The sequence below is a fragment of the Sus scrofa genome, chromosome 14 (genome assembly GCF_054392235.1).
Source record: "Sus scrofa isolate SSC_HxYL_T2T_F1_AM1 chromosome 14, Sscrofa_HxYL_maternal_Yorkshire_Landrace_v2.0, whole genome shotgun sequence".
NCBI lineage: Eukaryota > Metazoa > Chordata > Mammalia > Artiodactyla > Suidae > Sus > Sus scrofa.
In genome coordinates this window covers 96,415,562-96,432,850 of record NC_139396.1, presented here as the reverse complement: position 1 = coordinate 96,432,850, position 17,289 = coordinate 96,415,562, and the positions used below count along the sequence as shown (strand labels likewise).

The 17,289-nt window shown below is 53.8% G+C and overlaps 1 protein-coding gene across 1 annotated transcript in view; it reads right to left on the bottom strand.

Annotated features, from left to right (window-relative positions):
- SLC29A3 (solute carrier family 29 member 3) overlaps positions 1 to 11,119 on the bottom strand; it is a 44,024-nt gene extending 32,905 nt beyond the window's left edge. Inside the window, exons 1-2 of the mRNA XM_001925631.6 lie at positions 10,615 to 11,119; positions 7,005 to 7,303 (exon numbers count right to left, since the gene is read on the bottom strand). Coding sequence (XP_001925666.4) covers positions 7,005 to 7,303; positions 10,615 to 10,780 — 465 coding nt within the window. The 5' untranslated portion in view covers positions 10,781 to 11,119. The remainder of the gene's footprint in view (positions 1 to 7,004; positions 7,304 to 10,614) is intronic.
- Positions 11,120 to 17,289: the final 6,170 nt, after the last annotated feature.

Genomic DNA, 17,289 nt, shown 5'->3' with positions numbered 1-17,289 from the left:
CTTCCCTCCCAGCCACATCTGGGGTGCTCTGTGCGTGCTGCCGGGTGGGTCCATGTGCACAGACGACACAGAGGCCACAGAGCTGGCCCCCAGCTATGAAGCGGGTGGGGGAACAGCTAGGACCAGAGCTGAATGCAGTTCTTCTGTCACCTTCTGGGCTCCTCCCAGCTACCCTGCAGTCCCATGGGACAAGCTTCTACAAAACAAATTACTCTTAAAACTCCAGGGGTGGGTCACTGTCCACCCCCCGACCCGATGCAGAGGGGGTGCTGGCTGGTCCTCAGCCCCAGCAGCACAGGAGAGCGTTTCCCTCTCCTCCGTTCTCGTGGCTTCACTTGCTCTTGCCCGTGTCACCCCAGGTGCTAGGACATCCCTCGAAGGCCCAGTCAGCCCTACTGCCCCCTCTCCAGGAGCTGGCAAATGAGGAGGAAGATGAAGGTGGCTATGAAGCCCCCTAGTTCACACCCGAGGAAGTGCGTGCCCAGAGCTGAAGCCTCGCCCCAGGCTGTAGGGCACTGGGGGCCGCAGAGCCATGCTGAGGAATTAATCCAGCTTTGAGTATTTAGGGGAGACAAGCAACCAGACCCTCCACCCATGTCGATCTGTAAGGGTCCCATTGAGGACCTCAGGCTCTGAAGACCAGGCCAAGGAAAGCAGCTCCCCCAACTTCTAGCAGGGAGCCTGCCCTTGGTCTCCCGCCCAGCCAGTTTTGACCACCTGTACGGCAGGAAGTCCTACGAGGAAGTCCTATAAGGGGGCTCACCCAAGGCGCTCACCATGCAGCCTAAGCCTGCTCAATGGGTGCTCCAGTAGAGGCAGAGCACAGCTGCTCATGACCCCTGCTTTCCCTTGGATCATGTGGCCACGTGTTAGTCTCACCTGCAGAGCTGAAAAATGCTTGTGCCCAGGCCCCTTCTTCGATGCCACCGGAACTGGGTGGGTGGGGCGGGCGGGGAGGTTTTCCCAGCTCCCTGGGGGATTCTAGTGCAGAGCCAGAGCCAGGGAGGAGAGGCCAGGGCACGCTGCTTACCGGCACCAGCTCTGCTGACCTCCTGGCTGCTCCACATCCCAGTTCTGCCACTTCCTGGCCAATGACCTTGGGTCAGTGGCTCCAAATCTGTGAGCCTCAGTTTCTCCATTTGAAAACTGAGGATGATAGTACTTCACTCACCAGATCGTTTTGCAGATGAAGTAAGACAGTGGGTCCAATGGCGGTGGGCCGCGTGGCAGGCACTTTGCAGAATCATTACCAAGACCTCTGATGACCTGTCCTCCAGTTTCCTCCTCTTTAAACTGGTTCATCCTGACTGCTTTTAACCCTCCCTGCTTGAACTGAGATCTCTGCCATTCATTGTAAGAATAGCTCTCAAGTCACACTATCCTGCTGCTTTGGGAGACTGAGGGCTTGGGCCAGGACCAAGGTGCCATGAATGAGAAGACACTCTAGGCCTCCACCTGCTGAACCAGGTCAACCTGGGTCCCTTCCCAGGTCGACCAGGCATCCCGCTTCATGTCTCTGCCAACCCACCTGAAAGAGATGGAACTCCTTCTGTGACCCCTAGATCTTTGGCTCCGTTGCAAAGCCATGCCATTCCTATCCTGGACTGGGGTAATGGGGTTTCCCGCCCCTCTAAAATAACTAATGTAACAAATATTTATCACACGCTATTTTGTGCTAGAGGCACAGGGATGTACAGTAAGACAGCTGTACTCACTATCCCCAAAGAGCCAACCACTTGGTGGGGGAAGCATCCTCCTCTGTGAAAAGGGTGTTATCATCAGGGATAACAGTTCCTGCCTCACCAGGGGCTGGGGGCTCAATGAGATAATGCAGGCAAAGTGCTGAGAGCCACGGCTCCCCCACAACAAGTGCTAAATACCAAGGGGTGTGGGGTGAGGACCAGATGGCGAAGTACTCTGGTAGATTCTAGGGACCCAGATGAGGAGCCCCCAACTCAGGGGGGGCAGCAGGGGAGGGCCTCAGAAGTAAGGGATGCATCTGCCTCCTGCCCCACTCCCTGGGACTGGGCTATGGGCCCCCACTCTGGTCAGGGGATGGACGGAACAGCAGTAGGTGGCCAGGCCAGGGTCCTGGCCCTGCTGACATCCAGTCCACGACCTGGACACATCCCAGAGCCCTCCTTAGAGAGGAGCCCTGGACAGGCCAAGGACCTGAGAAGAAGGTGTATGGAGGGGCCATGGAGGTCTCCTGGCAGAGAATGACCAGGAGAAGGAGCCAGCACCCTCCTGTCTGGGACAGAAAGGTAGCTTACAGTCCTACAGACATGCAGGAGGCCGAGGGGAGGGCAAAGAGGCCCCCACAGGCTCAGGGATGGTTTATAAACCTCAGAGGCCAGGGGAGGACCAGGGCAGGGGTGGGGGCAGGAGGAGCTGGGTGGAGGTGGGGCTGGAGAAGAGGTAAGGGATGCTGATGGCTGGGACGCTGGGTCCAGAATCCAGGCCTAGAGCTAAGGCCCTGGGGCTCCCAGGGTGGAAGAAGAGGCCAGACTGAGGGCAGGCTCTCCGTAGAAGAAAGATAGGGTGCAACCAACCAGGGTGTGGGGTGGCCCCTGTCTCTAGTCCCCCTGCACCAGTTTCGGAGCAGGACAAATTCGGCAGACATCAATCCACCTAAATTCTCCATAACATTGTTTATGGCCCTTCCTAGCTATGTGATCAGAGGCAGGCTACTAAACCTTTCTGAGCCTCTGGCTTGTTTGAAAAAACCAGGGTTAATGGGAGACAATGTGTGTAACCCCTTTGTCAGCCCAGTGGGCCCAGAGTTGGGCTCAGAAAACAGCAGTTGTCGGGGCTCCCCACTGCACCATCTTCTCCTATCAATTCTTCCTTGTTTATGCTCGAATTTTTTGGGCTCCAGGCCCACAGTCCTATGGCGAGTTTATTCCAAGTTCTTATTCCAGAGAATGGAAATGAAGGGGGCATGTGAGCAAAATGCTTTCTAAACCACCCCAAAGCTGCTCCAGGCAGAAGGGAAGGAGCCTGAGAAGGTTGGTGACCTTGAAAGTGACATAACTGGGGGCGGGAGACTGTGCAAACATGCCTATGGAGTCAAGCTCCCCATCCAATGGCATCCATCCCTGGGAAATACCAGAAGGAAAGCACAGCGAAAAAGCAACATCCAGACCCACAGCTAATTGAGTTGCAGGTGGCGGCTGGAGACAAACCCATTTGACTCTCCCCCCTCCTTCACCCAGAGTAGCCCTCAGGTGACAGCGCGGACCAGCCGCCTCTCGCAGGGAAATCAGGAAGAGAGGGGGGAAAAGAACTGGGGAGGTAGGTGGCAGGGATGAGGAATTAGGCAAAGAAAAATGGCCCGCAAAATGCAGAAACACCCCAGCATGCTTGCTTCCCAAACCCGGTCCATGAATCGAGGGGTGACAGGTCTCCCATCTCTGATGCCAAGAGCCAGGAGCTCCGGGCAGCCGCAGGTACTACATCTGCACCTGCCAGCACTTGGAAAGAGGCAATAAAGCATAGTAGCAGGGCCTGGAATGCTAAGTGCCTGCAGCTGGGAAGAGATCGCCTTGCAGCGAGAGGGGCTCCCAGCACCCATCCACCGGGTCAGGGCCTGGTCCCAGAGACTGGACCTTGGGTCCTCACCCACCCCCCGGAGTCTGCTTCTGGGGGCAGCGGGCAGAGGAGGGGGCAGGACCTGTGCACACGGACCAGCCCTAGGGGCTGCCCCTAGGCTGGGTGCTGGTCCAGACAGAAGGGGATCTTCTGGATGAAGCCCAAGTGGGCTGGCTGATTTACAGAGGCTGGCAGAAAGCTGGGACGCTTGAGTCACTGGTAAATAAAAGTGGATCATAAAGCACCCTGGCTAAGCCAGACGTCTGGAAATACACCAGGGCCACATGCGGCTCAGGAGTGCGGGCCCCATCCCTCAAATGATAATAACGGTAATAATGTTTACCCAGCACTCACAGTAGTGGTGCCAGCCCCTGTTCTAAGTGCTTTGTGTGCATATTAATTTACTTGAGCCTCATAACAACCCTACAAAATTGGTGGGAGTATATCCTCCTGTTATAAACCTGGAAGCTGAGACAGCACAGGGAAGCCGGAGAGCGAAGAACAGAGACAGAGCTTGAACCCACGCTGTCTGTTTCCAGAAGCCCTGCCCTCACCGGTGATTCTCAAACTCTACTGTGCCTGCCAGTCGCCAGGGGGGCGGGTTGGCAGCTCCTGACTCAGCCGGTCTGGGAGCCTGGGACTCTGCTCTCGCGACTCCTAGTCCCAAGACCACACCTTGAGTAGGACGCTCTAAATTACTAAACTACATTCCGGGGACAGCCCTTCGGCTGCAGAAGTGAGTTTATACACACTGCTCTGGCCCCTGGAGGTGTGAGTTCCTCGGTTAACAGAAAGAAGCCCTCTCAAGGTGTCAGAATCAAGGGGCTGGGGCTGAAGGAGGGGGTGTGAAGTCTTAAATTCCATGTCCACATCTCCCCTCAGCCTAATTCAGTCAGAATCTCTGGGGTAAATCAGACTGGGATTTGGGGGCGGGGGCAGGGGCGCTCTGCTGAGGCATGTGGAAGTTCCCAGGCCAGGGATGGAACTCAAGACACAGCAGCAACCTGAGCTGCTGCAGTGACAATGCCAGATCCTTCACCTGCTGGACCACAGCACGAATTCTTGTGAATTTTTTTAAAAGCTCCATGGGTGATTCCCATGTGGAGCCATGGTAGAGCCCTGCAGACAGACAACAGGAATAGCTTAGTCCATGCGTCAGATTCATTGCTAGAGACCTGGAGAAGGTTTTGTGTGGTTAGCTCAGGGATTTCAAAGGTGCTTTCCAAAAAGGGGTGGTGAGCCACCTCCTGGGCTAGTTGAGGGGTATGGCTTGGGTCTGCCGGGGTAGCTTCTTCTTGTCCTCTGAGGCATCCCTGGAAGAGAGGGGCATCTGGCAACCCCAGCCTGGCATGCCTTAGAGGTGCCCCCACTTCCTCCATCCATGTGTGTTCAAGAGAGAACAGACACTGCCCTAGACAACAAGGCTCTTAGCAAAGATTAACCACACTGAGCCCCCTTCTCCACTAGACCTTGACTTTGGCCCCCATCCTGTCATCTATCTGCCCGGCCCAGACTCGAAAGAATCCTGCTAAGCCAGTTTATGGAGAACCCTCCCACTCTTGACATCTGGTCACCCTCGAGATCTGGTCAAGTTCCTCATTCCACACCCTTGGCATCTATGTCTGGTCTGCCTTTAGCGAGAATCCCCCTGCCCTTCATTGTTAATTAACTAGACTTCAATAAAACAAATTTAAAAAGAAAAAGAAAGAATTTTAAATGCTAAAGCTACTTTCCAAGTAAGGTTAGTGACAATTTTTATACTAGACCAAATTATATTTTTTTAAAAAAAATGCTTAATTTATGAGGAAAAAAATCCCCCTACCCTCGAGGGCTCCTTTTAGTAATTTTCCATCCCCTGACCCCATTACTCTGCTCCTGGGCTATAAATCCCTGCTTGTCCTTGCAGTACTTGGAGCTGAGTCCAATCTCTCCTCCTTATTTCAACACTCTTTTTTGGGGGCGGGGGCACACCCACGGTGTATGGAAGTTCCCAGACTAGGGGTCGAATCAGAGCTACAGCTACTGGCCTACGCTACATCCACAGCAATGCCTGATCAGAGCTGGAGCTGCAACCTACCACAGCTCATGGCAATACCGGATCCCCGACTCACTGAGCAAGGCCAGGGATCGAACCTATGTCCTCATGGATACTAATCAGATTCATTTCTGCTGCGCCACAATAGGAACTCCATGCAACGGTCTTCAGTAAAGGCTTCCCTACTGCTTTAACAAGTGGCAGAATAATTTTTTCTTTAACACTCTCCCTGCCCAAAGGAAAGACACCCCATAAAGTGAGCAGCCCTGAGTGGTGAGGGAGGGCTTAATGCCACTGCCAACCAGTTTGAGACTCCTCACCTTGACATTCAGGGCCTGAGCAATGCCTTCAAGGCCCAGGCACTGATCTCAAGCCTTACTTTTCTCTCATGTGCACCCTGCATACAGCAAAACTAGATCCTCACACACAACTGACTTTCCTCCTATCCTGCCATAGCTCAGGCTTTTCCTTCCATCTGGAATGTCTCTAACCCTTCTAATCCACCCGCTCTGGGTCACAGAGATCTCTTCTCTGGAGACCAGACCACTTATCCTCAGTCTTTAATTACCCTTGTCTTCCAAAACTACACAACTCCCATGTGAGCTGGGTACATGGTTCTCTGAGATAAAGACTACACTTAAAAACTACATTTCCCAGTCTCCTTTGCAGCTCATATGATCACAGGACTGTGTTCTGACCAATGCCATGTAAGCTGAAGCAGTGTGTGTTGCTTCCCATGTTGTTCTATTATGTCCTTATGCCTCTCCTTCTCCTCTTCCTTTTTGATGTAATGGCTAGAACTCCAACAGCCATCTTGGGCTATGAAATGATCTTGAACCTGGAAGTAACACATCGTGGAGCAACTAGGTTCCTAACAACATGGAACATTGTATTAGCACTGGACTGGCACCTCCAGACTTGCACGTGAGAGAAAAATGACCTTCCATCTCATGGTAGCCACTGCTCTTTTGGAATTTAATGCAACTCACTGCTGAACTTAAGGCTATTAAATCCACCCTTTGAAGCCCCTGGAGGCATGGACTCTAGATTCTTGGGTTACCATACTGCATTGCACAGAATCATCATTTGCATCTCTTTCCCAAGATAAATACTAAGCAATGTGAAGGCTGGGATTGTGTCTTAGCCATTTCCATCCTCCCCTGCCACGGGAAGCCTGAGGCCTCATACACAACACAGAGCACGTCATAGGGCTGAAGTGAATTGTTTCTATGTACCTTATGCCACACAGCTTCCCAATTTGCATCCATACTCTCAGCACACTGCAAGCCTTCCTGGAAGGGTGCACCCAAGTGAAGTCGCCCTTCACCCTCTCCAGCCCGCTTGCTCCCCGCCGCCTTCCGGGAAGAGCACCCCTTACCAGGATGTCCGAGCCCTTAGGCTCCTCCCCCGTGGCTGGGCTGGAGCAGTTGCTGAGTTTGAATAGCCAGTACTCCTGGGCAGTGACAAAGAAGTTCCATGGCAGCAGGCTGCCGATGCCCAAGCAGAAGAAGACGATGTAAGCAGCATTGAAGCGGTCCTCAGGCCTCTGCAGGCTGGGTGGTGGGTGGTCCAGAAGCTTCTCGAGCAGTGCTTCTTGGTCAGCCCGGAGAGAGCTGCTTGCAGTTCTGTAGGTGGAGTTGGAGCTGTGATGAAAGTCATCCTCTGAGACGATGGCCACTGTTGGAGCAGAGAGACAGGACAGGTGAGCAGAAGCTGAGGCTGGGCACAGTGGGGGACTCATCCTACAGAGCTGACTATGCCCCCGCCCTGGCATCTACAGGATCACCAAAGCGTGGTTAGGCAGCTTTAGGTTTAAAGATTAGGGAGAAAGACAAGTTGTCACAATGTAAGTGACCTCAGGTCCCCCCACTCCTATCCCGCCCAATCCATGTAGGGACAACATAGTCGCAACCACGTGTGAGGCTGGCGGGGAGTAAGATCCTGTGGCATAGTGGGGCCTGTGGCAATCAAGGCAGAAGGGCAAACCTGGTCCCAAGGCATTCGAATTTCTAAGCGGCCATAACAAAAGGAATTAGGACCCTTGATGAAGGAAGAATGCTCTAGAAACTCTTTTCAGCTTTACAGGAGAAAAGTAAGGAGCAGAAACGTGTGTAGAATAGGGCACTTTTTGTGCAAAAAAGGCAGGGATGGAGTAGAGAGGGAAGAGAAAAAATACACCAAATATACTATCCTCTGGAAGGATACACAAGAAATTTTGAACAGTGGTTGCCTGGGTGCAGAGAGGCTGGGCACAGGGAGGGCACTGTATGATCTTTTGTGCCTCTTGAATTCTGAACGTTGTGAATGTGTTGTGTTCAAAAATAAAGTCGTAAATAAAAATGACATTCGAATTAAATAACTTTTTTTTAAAATGCACAGTATCTAGAGCTGCCTGCAGAAGCCAGTCTGAAACATTGAAGAGTCCACTCTCTCATTTCATTTGTGGGGATACCAAGGTCCAAAGAGCAGGAGGTCACAGACCCTGCAAACAGCCAAGCCTGGGTTTGCAGCTCCTGCCTGGGGCCCACCTCTGTTCATCACATCCCACCAGGAGACAGCAACTCTCAGTCAGTGGTAGCAGCTAAGATACACTAAAGAGTCTAGGTTGCCAGTAACTGCTGCGTACATGGCCTTGGGCAAGTCACCATGCTCCGAGCCTCAATTTCCCCATCTGCAAACCCAGGGAAGCCTTTTTCACAAGAGTTACAATAAATTGCAACTGGCTGGCAATGCTGACAAACATCCGCATCTTCCCTGCCATCCTGGGCTTGTCACCTGGCTGGCTGTGGAATTTGGCTGCAAGGAAGCATGCCTCCTTCTATGCTCTATATAGCACCCAGGCCATGGCAGCAGCTTGATAAATGAGAAATATTTCCATAAAGCTGAGGAGAGGACACTCTGTAGTCCCTTCTGCGGTAGCTTCCTCCCTACCCAATAAATCAACCGATCTCGACTCACATAGGAGGCTGAGCCTTAACTCAGAGCATCAAGCCAGCTGGGTGAGATGGGAACGCTGTCAGAGAGGAACAGAGCCTTATCTGCTATTTCAAGAGACCCTCACAGTATTTCTCGGAATTAGGCAGGACAGGAATTATTGCCTCCTTTTTATCAAATGCAAAGAACTAGGCCTTGGGAGTGCCCATGGTGGAGCAGTAGAAACAAATCCGACCAGTATCCATGAGGATGTGGGTTTGATCCCTGGCATCGCTCAGTGGGTTAAGGATCTGGCATTGCCGCGAGCTGTGGTGTAGGTCGCAGACGCAGCTCGGATCCCTTGTTGCCGTGGCTGTGGTGTAGGCTGCAGCTACAGCTCCAATTTGACCCCTAGCCTGGGAACTTCCATATGCCGTGGATGCGGCCCTAAAAAACAACAATGAAAAAAAGAACAAGGCCTTAAAGTCACTTGATTTGTCCCACATTCAAATAGTAGGCATTTTTGATAGTTAAAATTAAATCTAGGGTTTGATCCCTGGCCTAGGAACTTCCTCATGCCACGGTGCAGCCAAAAAAAATTTAAAAAGAGTGAGGTTACATAGCCAAGCCGTCTGAGGCCCATGTGGATCCCCTTGCTTCCCTGGGAGGAGGGTGGCTGGCAATGTGCAACCTTGCCTGCTGGCTCCAGTTATAGACTTTCTGGAAAGCCTCCTGGCCGGTGAGCTGGGAGCAGAGGCGAAAGCAGCAGCACGAGGCACTCTCATCAGTGTTTGCTGAATGAAGAGACTGTACGGCCAGGATGTTTTTTCCTACTGGGGGTGCATGTACCCTGCAGGAGGCAGGCAGGAGGCTGCCGGATGCCCAGAGCATCCGAGTCAGCAAGTCTATTTTAAATTCCCCTGGCTGAGCAGAGCCCTTTCCCAGCTTCGATTCACAGGGAGCTCAGCACTAACAAACTAACCAGTGTGGCCACACACATCACTTCTAAATTAGTGTTTAAAAAAATGTAAAAATTATGACCCGTGAAGGATGCCAGACAAAGGGCAAGTGGTTCTTTCCAGATTCTCCAGCTCCAGGGGTTGGGGGCAGGGGCCAACGGCTCAGTCACTCAGGCCACACTCAGCTGGAGTTCATTCTCAGCTCCAGGTGTCTATTTGTCCAGGACCATTCAGCCTTGACCAAGCTTCTCAAGGAGCCAGGAATTTTCTCTACCCAGGTCACAGGCCAGGGCACTGGAGTGAGCAAAGTCTTATTACTCTTTATGAAAGCTAGCTGCTGGCTTTTGGATTACAAAGAAAAAAGAAAAGAAAAGAAAAGGGACAGTCACTGTGTCCCCAGGACACAGGCTGTGGCCTTCAGTGTGTTCCTCAGGCACCTGCAAGAGCTGGCTTGGCTCAGCGCTGCTCCCTTCCTGGGTGACCAGAGGCAAAGGGCAGCAGGTGCACAAAGCAGCAGAAACTCAAGGGGCCTGGCGCCACCGCAGGCCATCCTTTGGGCTTGGGCACTGATTCCCAGGAAGTTTGATTCTGGCTAAGTCAATCTGTCTCTGTGCCTCAATTTCCTCACCTGTGAAATGGGGGCAGGTTGGTAGGTGAAACAACCTATAGGAAAACATGGCTTGGAAACACAGAGCAACACGCAGGGCCAGGGCTGAATCCTCCTTGAGGCTGCCGACATCCTCTGCCTCCGGCTCCCCACTTTGGACAAATGGGACCTTATGAATGCTTTGGGCTGATTTGTCCCACCCAGGTCCCCCACATCCAGTTTCAGGAAATCCACAAGGAGGAGAGGCGAGAATCCGGGAAGAAAGAAGGTGGAAACCTAGAGAGAGGGGAAGGAAGAGGCGAGTGGGGAAAGAAAAGAGCAGAGAGGAGGAGGAGGGACGCTGTGGAGGGGGTCGCAGCGAGAAGAAGCCGGGGTCCTGAGGCTCCGGTGGAGCCCTGGCAGGAGGGCCGTGGCGGGAAGCCGCCGAAAGCGCGAGCCCGGGGAGCGACTGGGAGCCTGAAGAGCTGGGCGCCGGCCAGGCCCGCGCCCAAGAGCCGGCCCGCACTTACTGTCGCCGCCGTGCCGCCACCGATACTGCCTCCCGGGCCGCCGCGGCCACTGTGACTCCCGGCTCCGCGGCGCCGCAGGCCGGGCTCCGCCCCCGGCCCCGCCCCTGCCCGCCTCCGCCCGCAGGCACTTCCGGGTTTGCCAGGCTCTTTGGTTTAGCTGCTCCATGCGCTGCGGCGCCGGCGCCGGGCTGCAGGCACGCGCCCATCTCACGGGTAGAGAGAGTGAGGCGCCGGGCCACCAGGTGCACTGCCCAGGCGGGCGGGCGATTGCGCGGTCACCGGGCTCCCGGTGCTGCCGCCGCGGCTTCTCCACCGTGAGTCCGACCCTGACAGCCCTCCTTTTCAGCTCCCATAGCCCTGCTCCCCAGAACACCGAAGAGCTCTCCACAGGCTTCCAGGCTCCTGCAATCTTACACCCTCCTTCTTGATCCCCTGTTGTTCCCGTACCCCTGCCCCGCGCCGCCTCAGGGATCCTTCTGTGTGCCAGCCTTGCCAGGCTACTGCCTCCTAGTGGCTCACTGTCTGGCTGAGGCTAGGGGGTGGCTGAGGCTAGGGCGTAGATGAGCGGGCAGCAGGCGGTCCTCAGGACCACCCCTGCCCCACCAGGCCCTCCTACCAGCCTCCAGACCTTCCTGTCTGAATTACAGGCCCAGGCTCTCTGCTGTGCTCCTGACATCCCCTGTCTCATTAACCTCACACGCCTTGAGGTTGGGCAGTTGTATTGTGCCCCTATTACAGACCTGAGAAAACTGGGTTTGTGGGAAGCCCAGGTGGAGCTGGGATGCAACACCAGGTCTGTCTGGTTCTAAAACTCCTGCTGAGGAAGTTCTGGTTGTGGCTCAGCGGATTAAGAACCTGACTAGTATCCATGAGGATGTGGATCGATGCCTGGCCTCGCCAGCAGGTTAAGGATCTGGTGTTGCCCCAAGCTTCGGTGTAGGTCACAGATGCGGCTCAGATCTGGCTGTGGTGTAAGCCGCAGCTGCAGGTCCCATTCGAGCCCTAGCCTGAGAAAGTCCACAAGCCACCGGAGCAGCCCTAAAAAAAAAGCAAAAAAACCAAAAATCCTGCTGAGATGCCCCACCCCACAGGGGTGGGCTCAGTGCTGGATGCTAACAGGGCCAGGTGAAGTGGCAGCTCTATTTCACGATGAGGCTCACAGAACCCTGTACTTCTTTCATTAAGCGACCTGCTCCCTGCCAGGCCCTGCAATGGGCCCTGTGATGTGTTAGAATCAGAATACATAGTTGATCTTTTCCCTGGTTTCTGAAACAACTGTTTCTCAAACCCATTCCTGAGGGATGGGAGTGATAGGAGAGTCTTTTATTCTTCCTCACAAGCACCTTTCAACCGCACCTGAGTTTATGCTCATGAGGTGGGCTCATGGGCAGCAGATGGCTTCCAGGTGAGGGCTAGTGGCACAGGAGGAACCTGCCCTGGGATTGGAAGGTTGGAACTCTCAGCTCCACACCCCACCTCTGGGGAGGGGAGAAGGGCTGGAGATAATCACCCACGACCAATGAGTTAATTAATGCTGCCTACATAATTAACCTCCATAAAAACCACTAAATGATGGGGTTCAGAGAGCTTCTGGGTAGGTGAACCCTCCACCTGCCCACCCCAACCGCATGGTTGCTCCACACTCTGTACCCAGTGCATTTGTATCCTTTATAATAAACCAATGATAGTAAGTTAAGTGTTTTCCTGAGCTCTGTAAGCCCTCATAGCAAATTATTGAAACTGAAGGGGGTGTGTGGGAACCCCCCATTTTGTTGGACAGAAGTTTGGGCACCGTGGGTACCCCGTACTTGCAACTGGAGTCTTGTGGGACAGCCCTCAACCTGAGGAGTCTGTGGCTAGTTAGAGGTAGTTAGTAATCAGAATTCAATTGAATTGCGAGACACTCAGCTGGTGGCCAGAGAGTTGGAGAATTTGTTGTTTGTACTAAAACAACAACAAAACACCACAACATTTGGTGTCAGAGATGCTGAGAGTAAAAGCAGCGCAGAGACCCAAAGGCGCAAAGGGCTGGGGTCTTGCTTCAGAGGAATTTGCGCCTTCCCTGAGGGGGGCAGGACAGGCCACCCAGGACAGAAGACTTGGGAAGCCCTCCAGCCCATGTGCAGGATGCAGTGGGGCATCAGGTAGGCAGGCAAGGGAGTCCACAGGGTCTGGGTGCTTGCCCACCCCCACTGCCACCTCGCATCCTGTTAGACCTGTTTTAAAGGGCACAAGTCCAAGATTTGTAAAATTAAGTAGCTGGCCGAAGCTCACAGATGGTGGAGCCTGTGTTTGCTCCCAGGTGTGTCTGACTCTAAAGTTGTCACCTGTTTTCTGTTCCATCATGCAGCCCCTCCAAAGAGCCTGGAGGTAGGTAGGGTGGGGAGTGGGATGGAGGGACAGGGCTTCTCAGAAGAGGTGACCTTGGATCTGAATCTTTAGGATGCAGGTGGTCCATTGAAAAGCACAGGAGGGGAGTTCCCGTCGTGGCTCCCTGGTTAATGAATCCGACTAGGAACCATGAGGTTGCGGGTTCCATCTATGGCCTTGCTCAGTGGGTTAAGGATCCGGCATTGCTGCGAGCTGTGCTGTGGGTCACAGACGTGGCTCAGATCCCGCATTGCTGTGGCTCTGGTGTAGGCCAGGGGCTACGGCTCCGATTGGACCCCTAGCCTGGGAACCTCCATATACCACTGGAGTGGCCCAAGAAACAGCAAAAAAAAAAAAAAAGAAAAAAAAAAAAGAAAAAGAAAGAAAAGCGCAGGAGGATGTTCTAGGAGGGGCAGAGGGCTGAACAAAGACAGCAAAGACAGAGATGCAAGCAGTGACATGACCTTAGCCAGAAAGATGTGAGGATGTGGGAAAGGCTGGACCCAGATTGGGACGGCTCCTGAAAGCCAGAACAGGTCTGCGAATGTCATCCTGCAGGTTACAGGGTTCCAGAAGGGTTTTTTGGAAGAGAATAGGCTCCACTGGGCTTTAGGGAGATGACTGTGGTGACCAGGCAGGGTGATGGACTAGAAGCCGGGGCCACCTGACCACCACATCTGACTTACTTGTCCAGCCTAAGAAAACAGACCCACAATGTCAGAGTTTTAATTTTGCATCTCAATCTTTTTAGGTCTTAAACCATCCTGGTTCCCAGCCCACCTGGATGCTATTTCAGAGGATTAGGGGCCACTGTGTGGTTGTTGGGGGGGACAGACAGAAGACTAGTCTTGAACTTGACCAAATGCTCCTTTTCATTTTTTTTTTTTGGGGCGGGATCTTTTTGCCTTTTCTAGGGCCGCTCCCACGGCATATGGAGGTTCCCAGGCTAGGGGTCTAATCAGAGCTGTAGCCGCTGGCCTACGCCAGCGCCACAGCAACGTGGGATCCGAGCCACATCTGTGACCTACACCACAGCTCATGGCAACACCAGATCCTTAACCCACTGAGCAAGGCCAGGGATTGAACCTGCAACCTCATGGTTCCTAGTTGGATTCATTAACCACTGAGCCACGACGGGAACTCCACTCCTTTTCACATTTTACACACGGCAAGAAAACAGCCACTGTCCACAGCAAAATGACAGGAGCCCAAAGGGGAGGCTTGGAGCTGGAGACTGTGGCAGAGACTGAAGACCTTCCCCGAAGGTCTACCTGCAGGCTGACCACCATCCTGGGCCCTGCCACCTTCCCACGGGGAGCACACAGACCCCCTCCAACATTCGGGGAGCGCAGGCAGGGTGCAGAGGTGGAGTCAGACCACACGCCCAGGCTGAACTTGGCCTCTTGGGGATGGGGGTGAGCAACTCTGACCTTCCCACCTGCTCTCAGTCTGCTGCATCTCTGCTCAGATGGATAGCAGAGGGTTCCCTGTAAGGAAGCAGGAAGCTTCCAGGCCCCTGGGGTCCCTGCCCAGGTGGCAGCAAATCCAGGGGTATTCCTGGTCCTCTGCCCAGATCATGGTCCCATCTCCTTGGTGCTTCAGTGCTTTGTCACTTGACGTGTAAAGGCTTGAGTGGCCCACAGTCCTTTTCATCTGTATTTTTGGAGGATGAGTGTGTGAGATGGAATGGGAGTTGAGGACACCTGCTGACAGAGCCAGAGTCCCCAGCAGCCCCCCTCCAGTGTCCTAAAGCTGGAGGCTTTCTCCAAATGTAGGAGGTGCCAGCCACCCAGGGATTAGCTTCTTCCTGGGGCTGGGCCTCCAAAGGGGCTGCGGATGGCCTCCATCTTCCAGGCAGAAAGAAACATGAGGAAACCAGTTGCTCATGCACCCACTGGGTGGCTTCCTGGCAAGATGTAGCTTGGGGCACCCTCGGCTTCTCAGGGAATGTTCGAGGCTGTGGGGGATCAGGGAAGGGAGTCAAGTGGGGGTCAGAAGCCCTGGGCTCTGATTCTGGCCCCGTCTCTGACCAGCTGAGTGACCCTGAGCAAGTCTCTCCCCCAAGGGCCTTTCAGTGATGAGGTAATAAAAGCATCTGTTTCTGTGACACGTTATCAGGAAAACATCTTTTTCTGAGATGGACAGGGTCCAAATGGGGGAAGGAGAGGAGACCCAAGTGTTTTTACAAAGCTGACTGGAGAACAGACCGATTCCAGGAGCAGGGAGGGATGGGAATGTCAGGGCAGGTGGGCAGGCCCTGCGACGGTCGTGGGCTGGCTCAGGAGGCCCCTTTTAATAAGGCCTGGGAATGGAGAGGCCACAATTTTCTGCTTTGAGCCCCCCCACCCCACCCCGCGCCCAGTGTCTGGGGCAGAGGTGAGGAGCAGAGGCATTGCCACTGGGCACTGGGCAGAGATGATGCCAACAACCACCTGCTTGCAGGAGCAGCAGAGAATGTTGGGACAATGTTTATAAATGATCCCGTGCTGCACAGCGGCTGGGCATCACCATTGTTCCGACGTGCTGTGAAGAAGAAAAGAAGAGGAGAGAGAAAGGAGGAGGAGGGCCAGGAAGAGAAGGAAGAAAGCAGAGGGATGGTAAACTCGAGAAACACCCAAAGCGCCCTCCATGGGGTGGATATTTCACCGCTCTCAGCCCTATAAGAAAAGCGTGCTGTCACTCCTTGGCTTGGAAATGCTCTGAAAGTTTTGAGTGCTGTCCGAAGCCCTCTCACTATTACAAAGGGACTCGCTCCTGGCCCCAGGGAGCTAGGATGTGAGGTCAAGGACCAGCCAGGGAGCCCACCTGGTGTGGAGGACAGAACTGGAGCCCGCTGGCCCCCGGGCTGGGATGCTGGTCAGGTAGCCCTAGGCAGACAAGCCTTGGTTCCCGCATCTGAGCATTCTGACCTAACAGCCTTCTGAGAAGCCCAGAGTGGGAGCCTTCTAAGTGGTACTGACGGCTCTCAAGGAAACCCTGGCTGCCCTCCCGCCCCCAGAGACCATCCCCTTGAGTCCCTTGTGCAGCCCATGCTGTGGGTACTCTAGTTAGCCTCATTTTTATATGTGAGGAAGCTGGGGTATTGAGAGGTTAGAATCATGCTTGGAGTCACACAGCGGTAAGCGGCAGAGCCAAGGTTCAAATCAATGCCTTTCTGTCTCCAGAGCTCAGTAAGGGGTTCCATCAAAGGTGGCTGGGTGTGGGTGCTGACTGGCCACCTAAACTCCCATTTTATGCAAAGCCTGCTAACCTGTAGGCAATTAAGTCTTGAGAAGAGCCTGATTTAGTCTCACAACTTCAGCGCAGAAGTCCTCCAGGTGGACGCTGAGGCCTCCATTAGGCTGATGCTGCCATCTAGTGGCCCTTCTCTGTCACTGCTGCACTCGCAGGCTGGGCTCGCTCCGTGGGGAAGGTTCCAGACCTCCTGCAGACTCCAGCCCCTGTCCCCTCTCTCTCCCGTCCATGAATCAGGCATCTTCCTCCCGCCCAGATCCAGCTTAGGTCCCATGGGCCATCGGTCCAGTAACGTCTTGGCAGTACCCTGAACTCCCTTGCCCCTCGTGTCCTAGTGGTTCTGCTGACCAACCCTGGGTGACCCACCTATACCTGAGCAAATAAGCCTGGCTGGGAAAGTCCCCAGGAGGCCAGTGGCTCCACTCTGAATTCCTGTGACCAACCTGAAGTGGGCCTCGAGGATTCCGCAGTCCCTGGACACATCTTAGCTGCTGCTTTCTGCAGGAACGGCCGCCAGCTTCCTCCTCCACTCACCTCAAACCCTGAACACACCCCATCCTGAGACAGCCTTGTCTCCTGCCTCCTACTTGATGGAGAAATCAGAAGCCGCTAACGAGAAACTTCCTTATTTCTCAGCACAAAATCTTCCCCCATCAGCTCCTGTTTCTTTCTCTCTCTGTCCAATTATAATAGGGAAGTTGCCCCCTCTGTTCTAGGTCTGCCCCCCCCCCCCCCGCTCCAGATCCCAACCCCTCCCCTCCCGCTAGCTCTGGAGCCTTTGAGGATCAATCCCTCCTTCTCACAATTTCAACCTTAAGATGCTCTAAAAGCATTCTTTTCATGATTTTTGTTTTGTTGCTTGGTGGTTTGTTTTTTTTTTTTTTTCTTTTTTAGAGCCACACCCATAGCATATGAGTCCAATCAGAGCTACAGCAGCTGGCCTATACCACAGCCACAGCAATGGCAGATCTCTGCCGCATCTGCAACCTATACTGCAGCTCATGGCAACGCCAGATCCTTAATCCACTCAGCAAAGCCAGCGATCAAACCCGTGTCCTCATGGATACGACT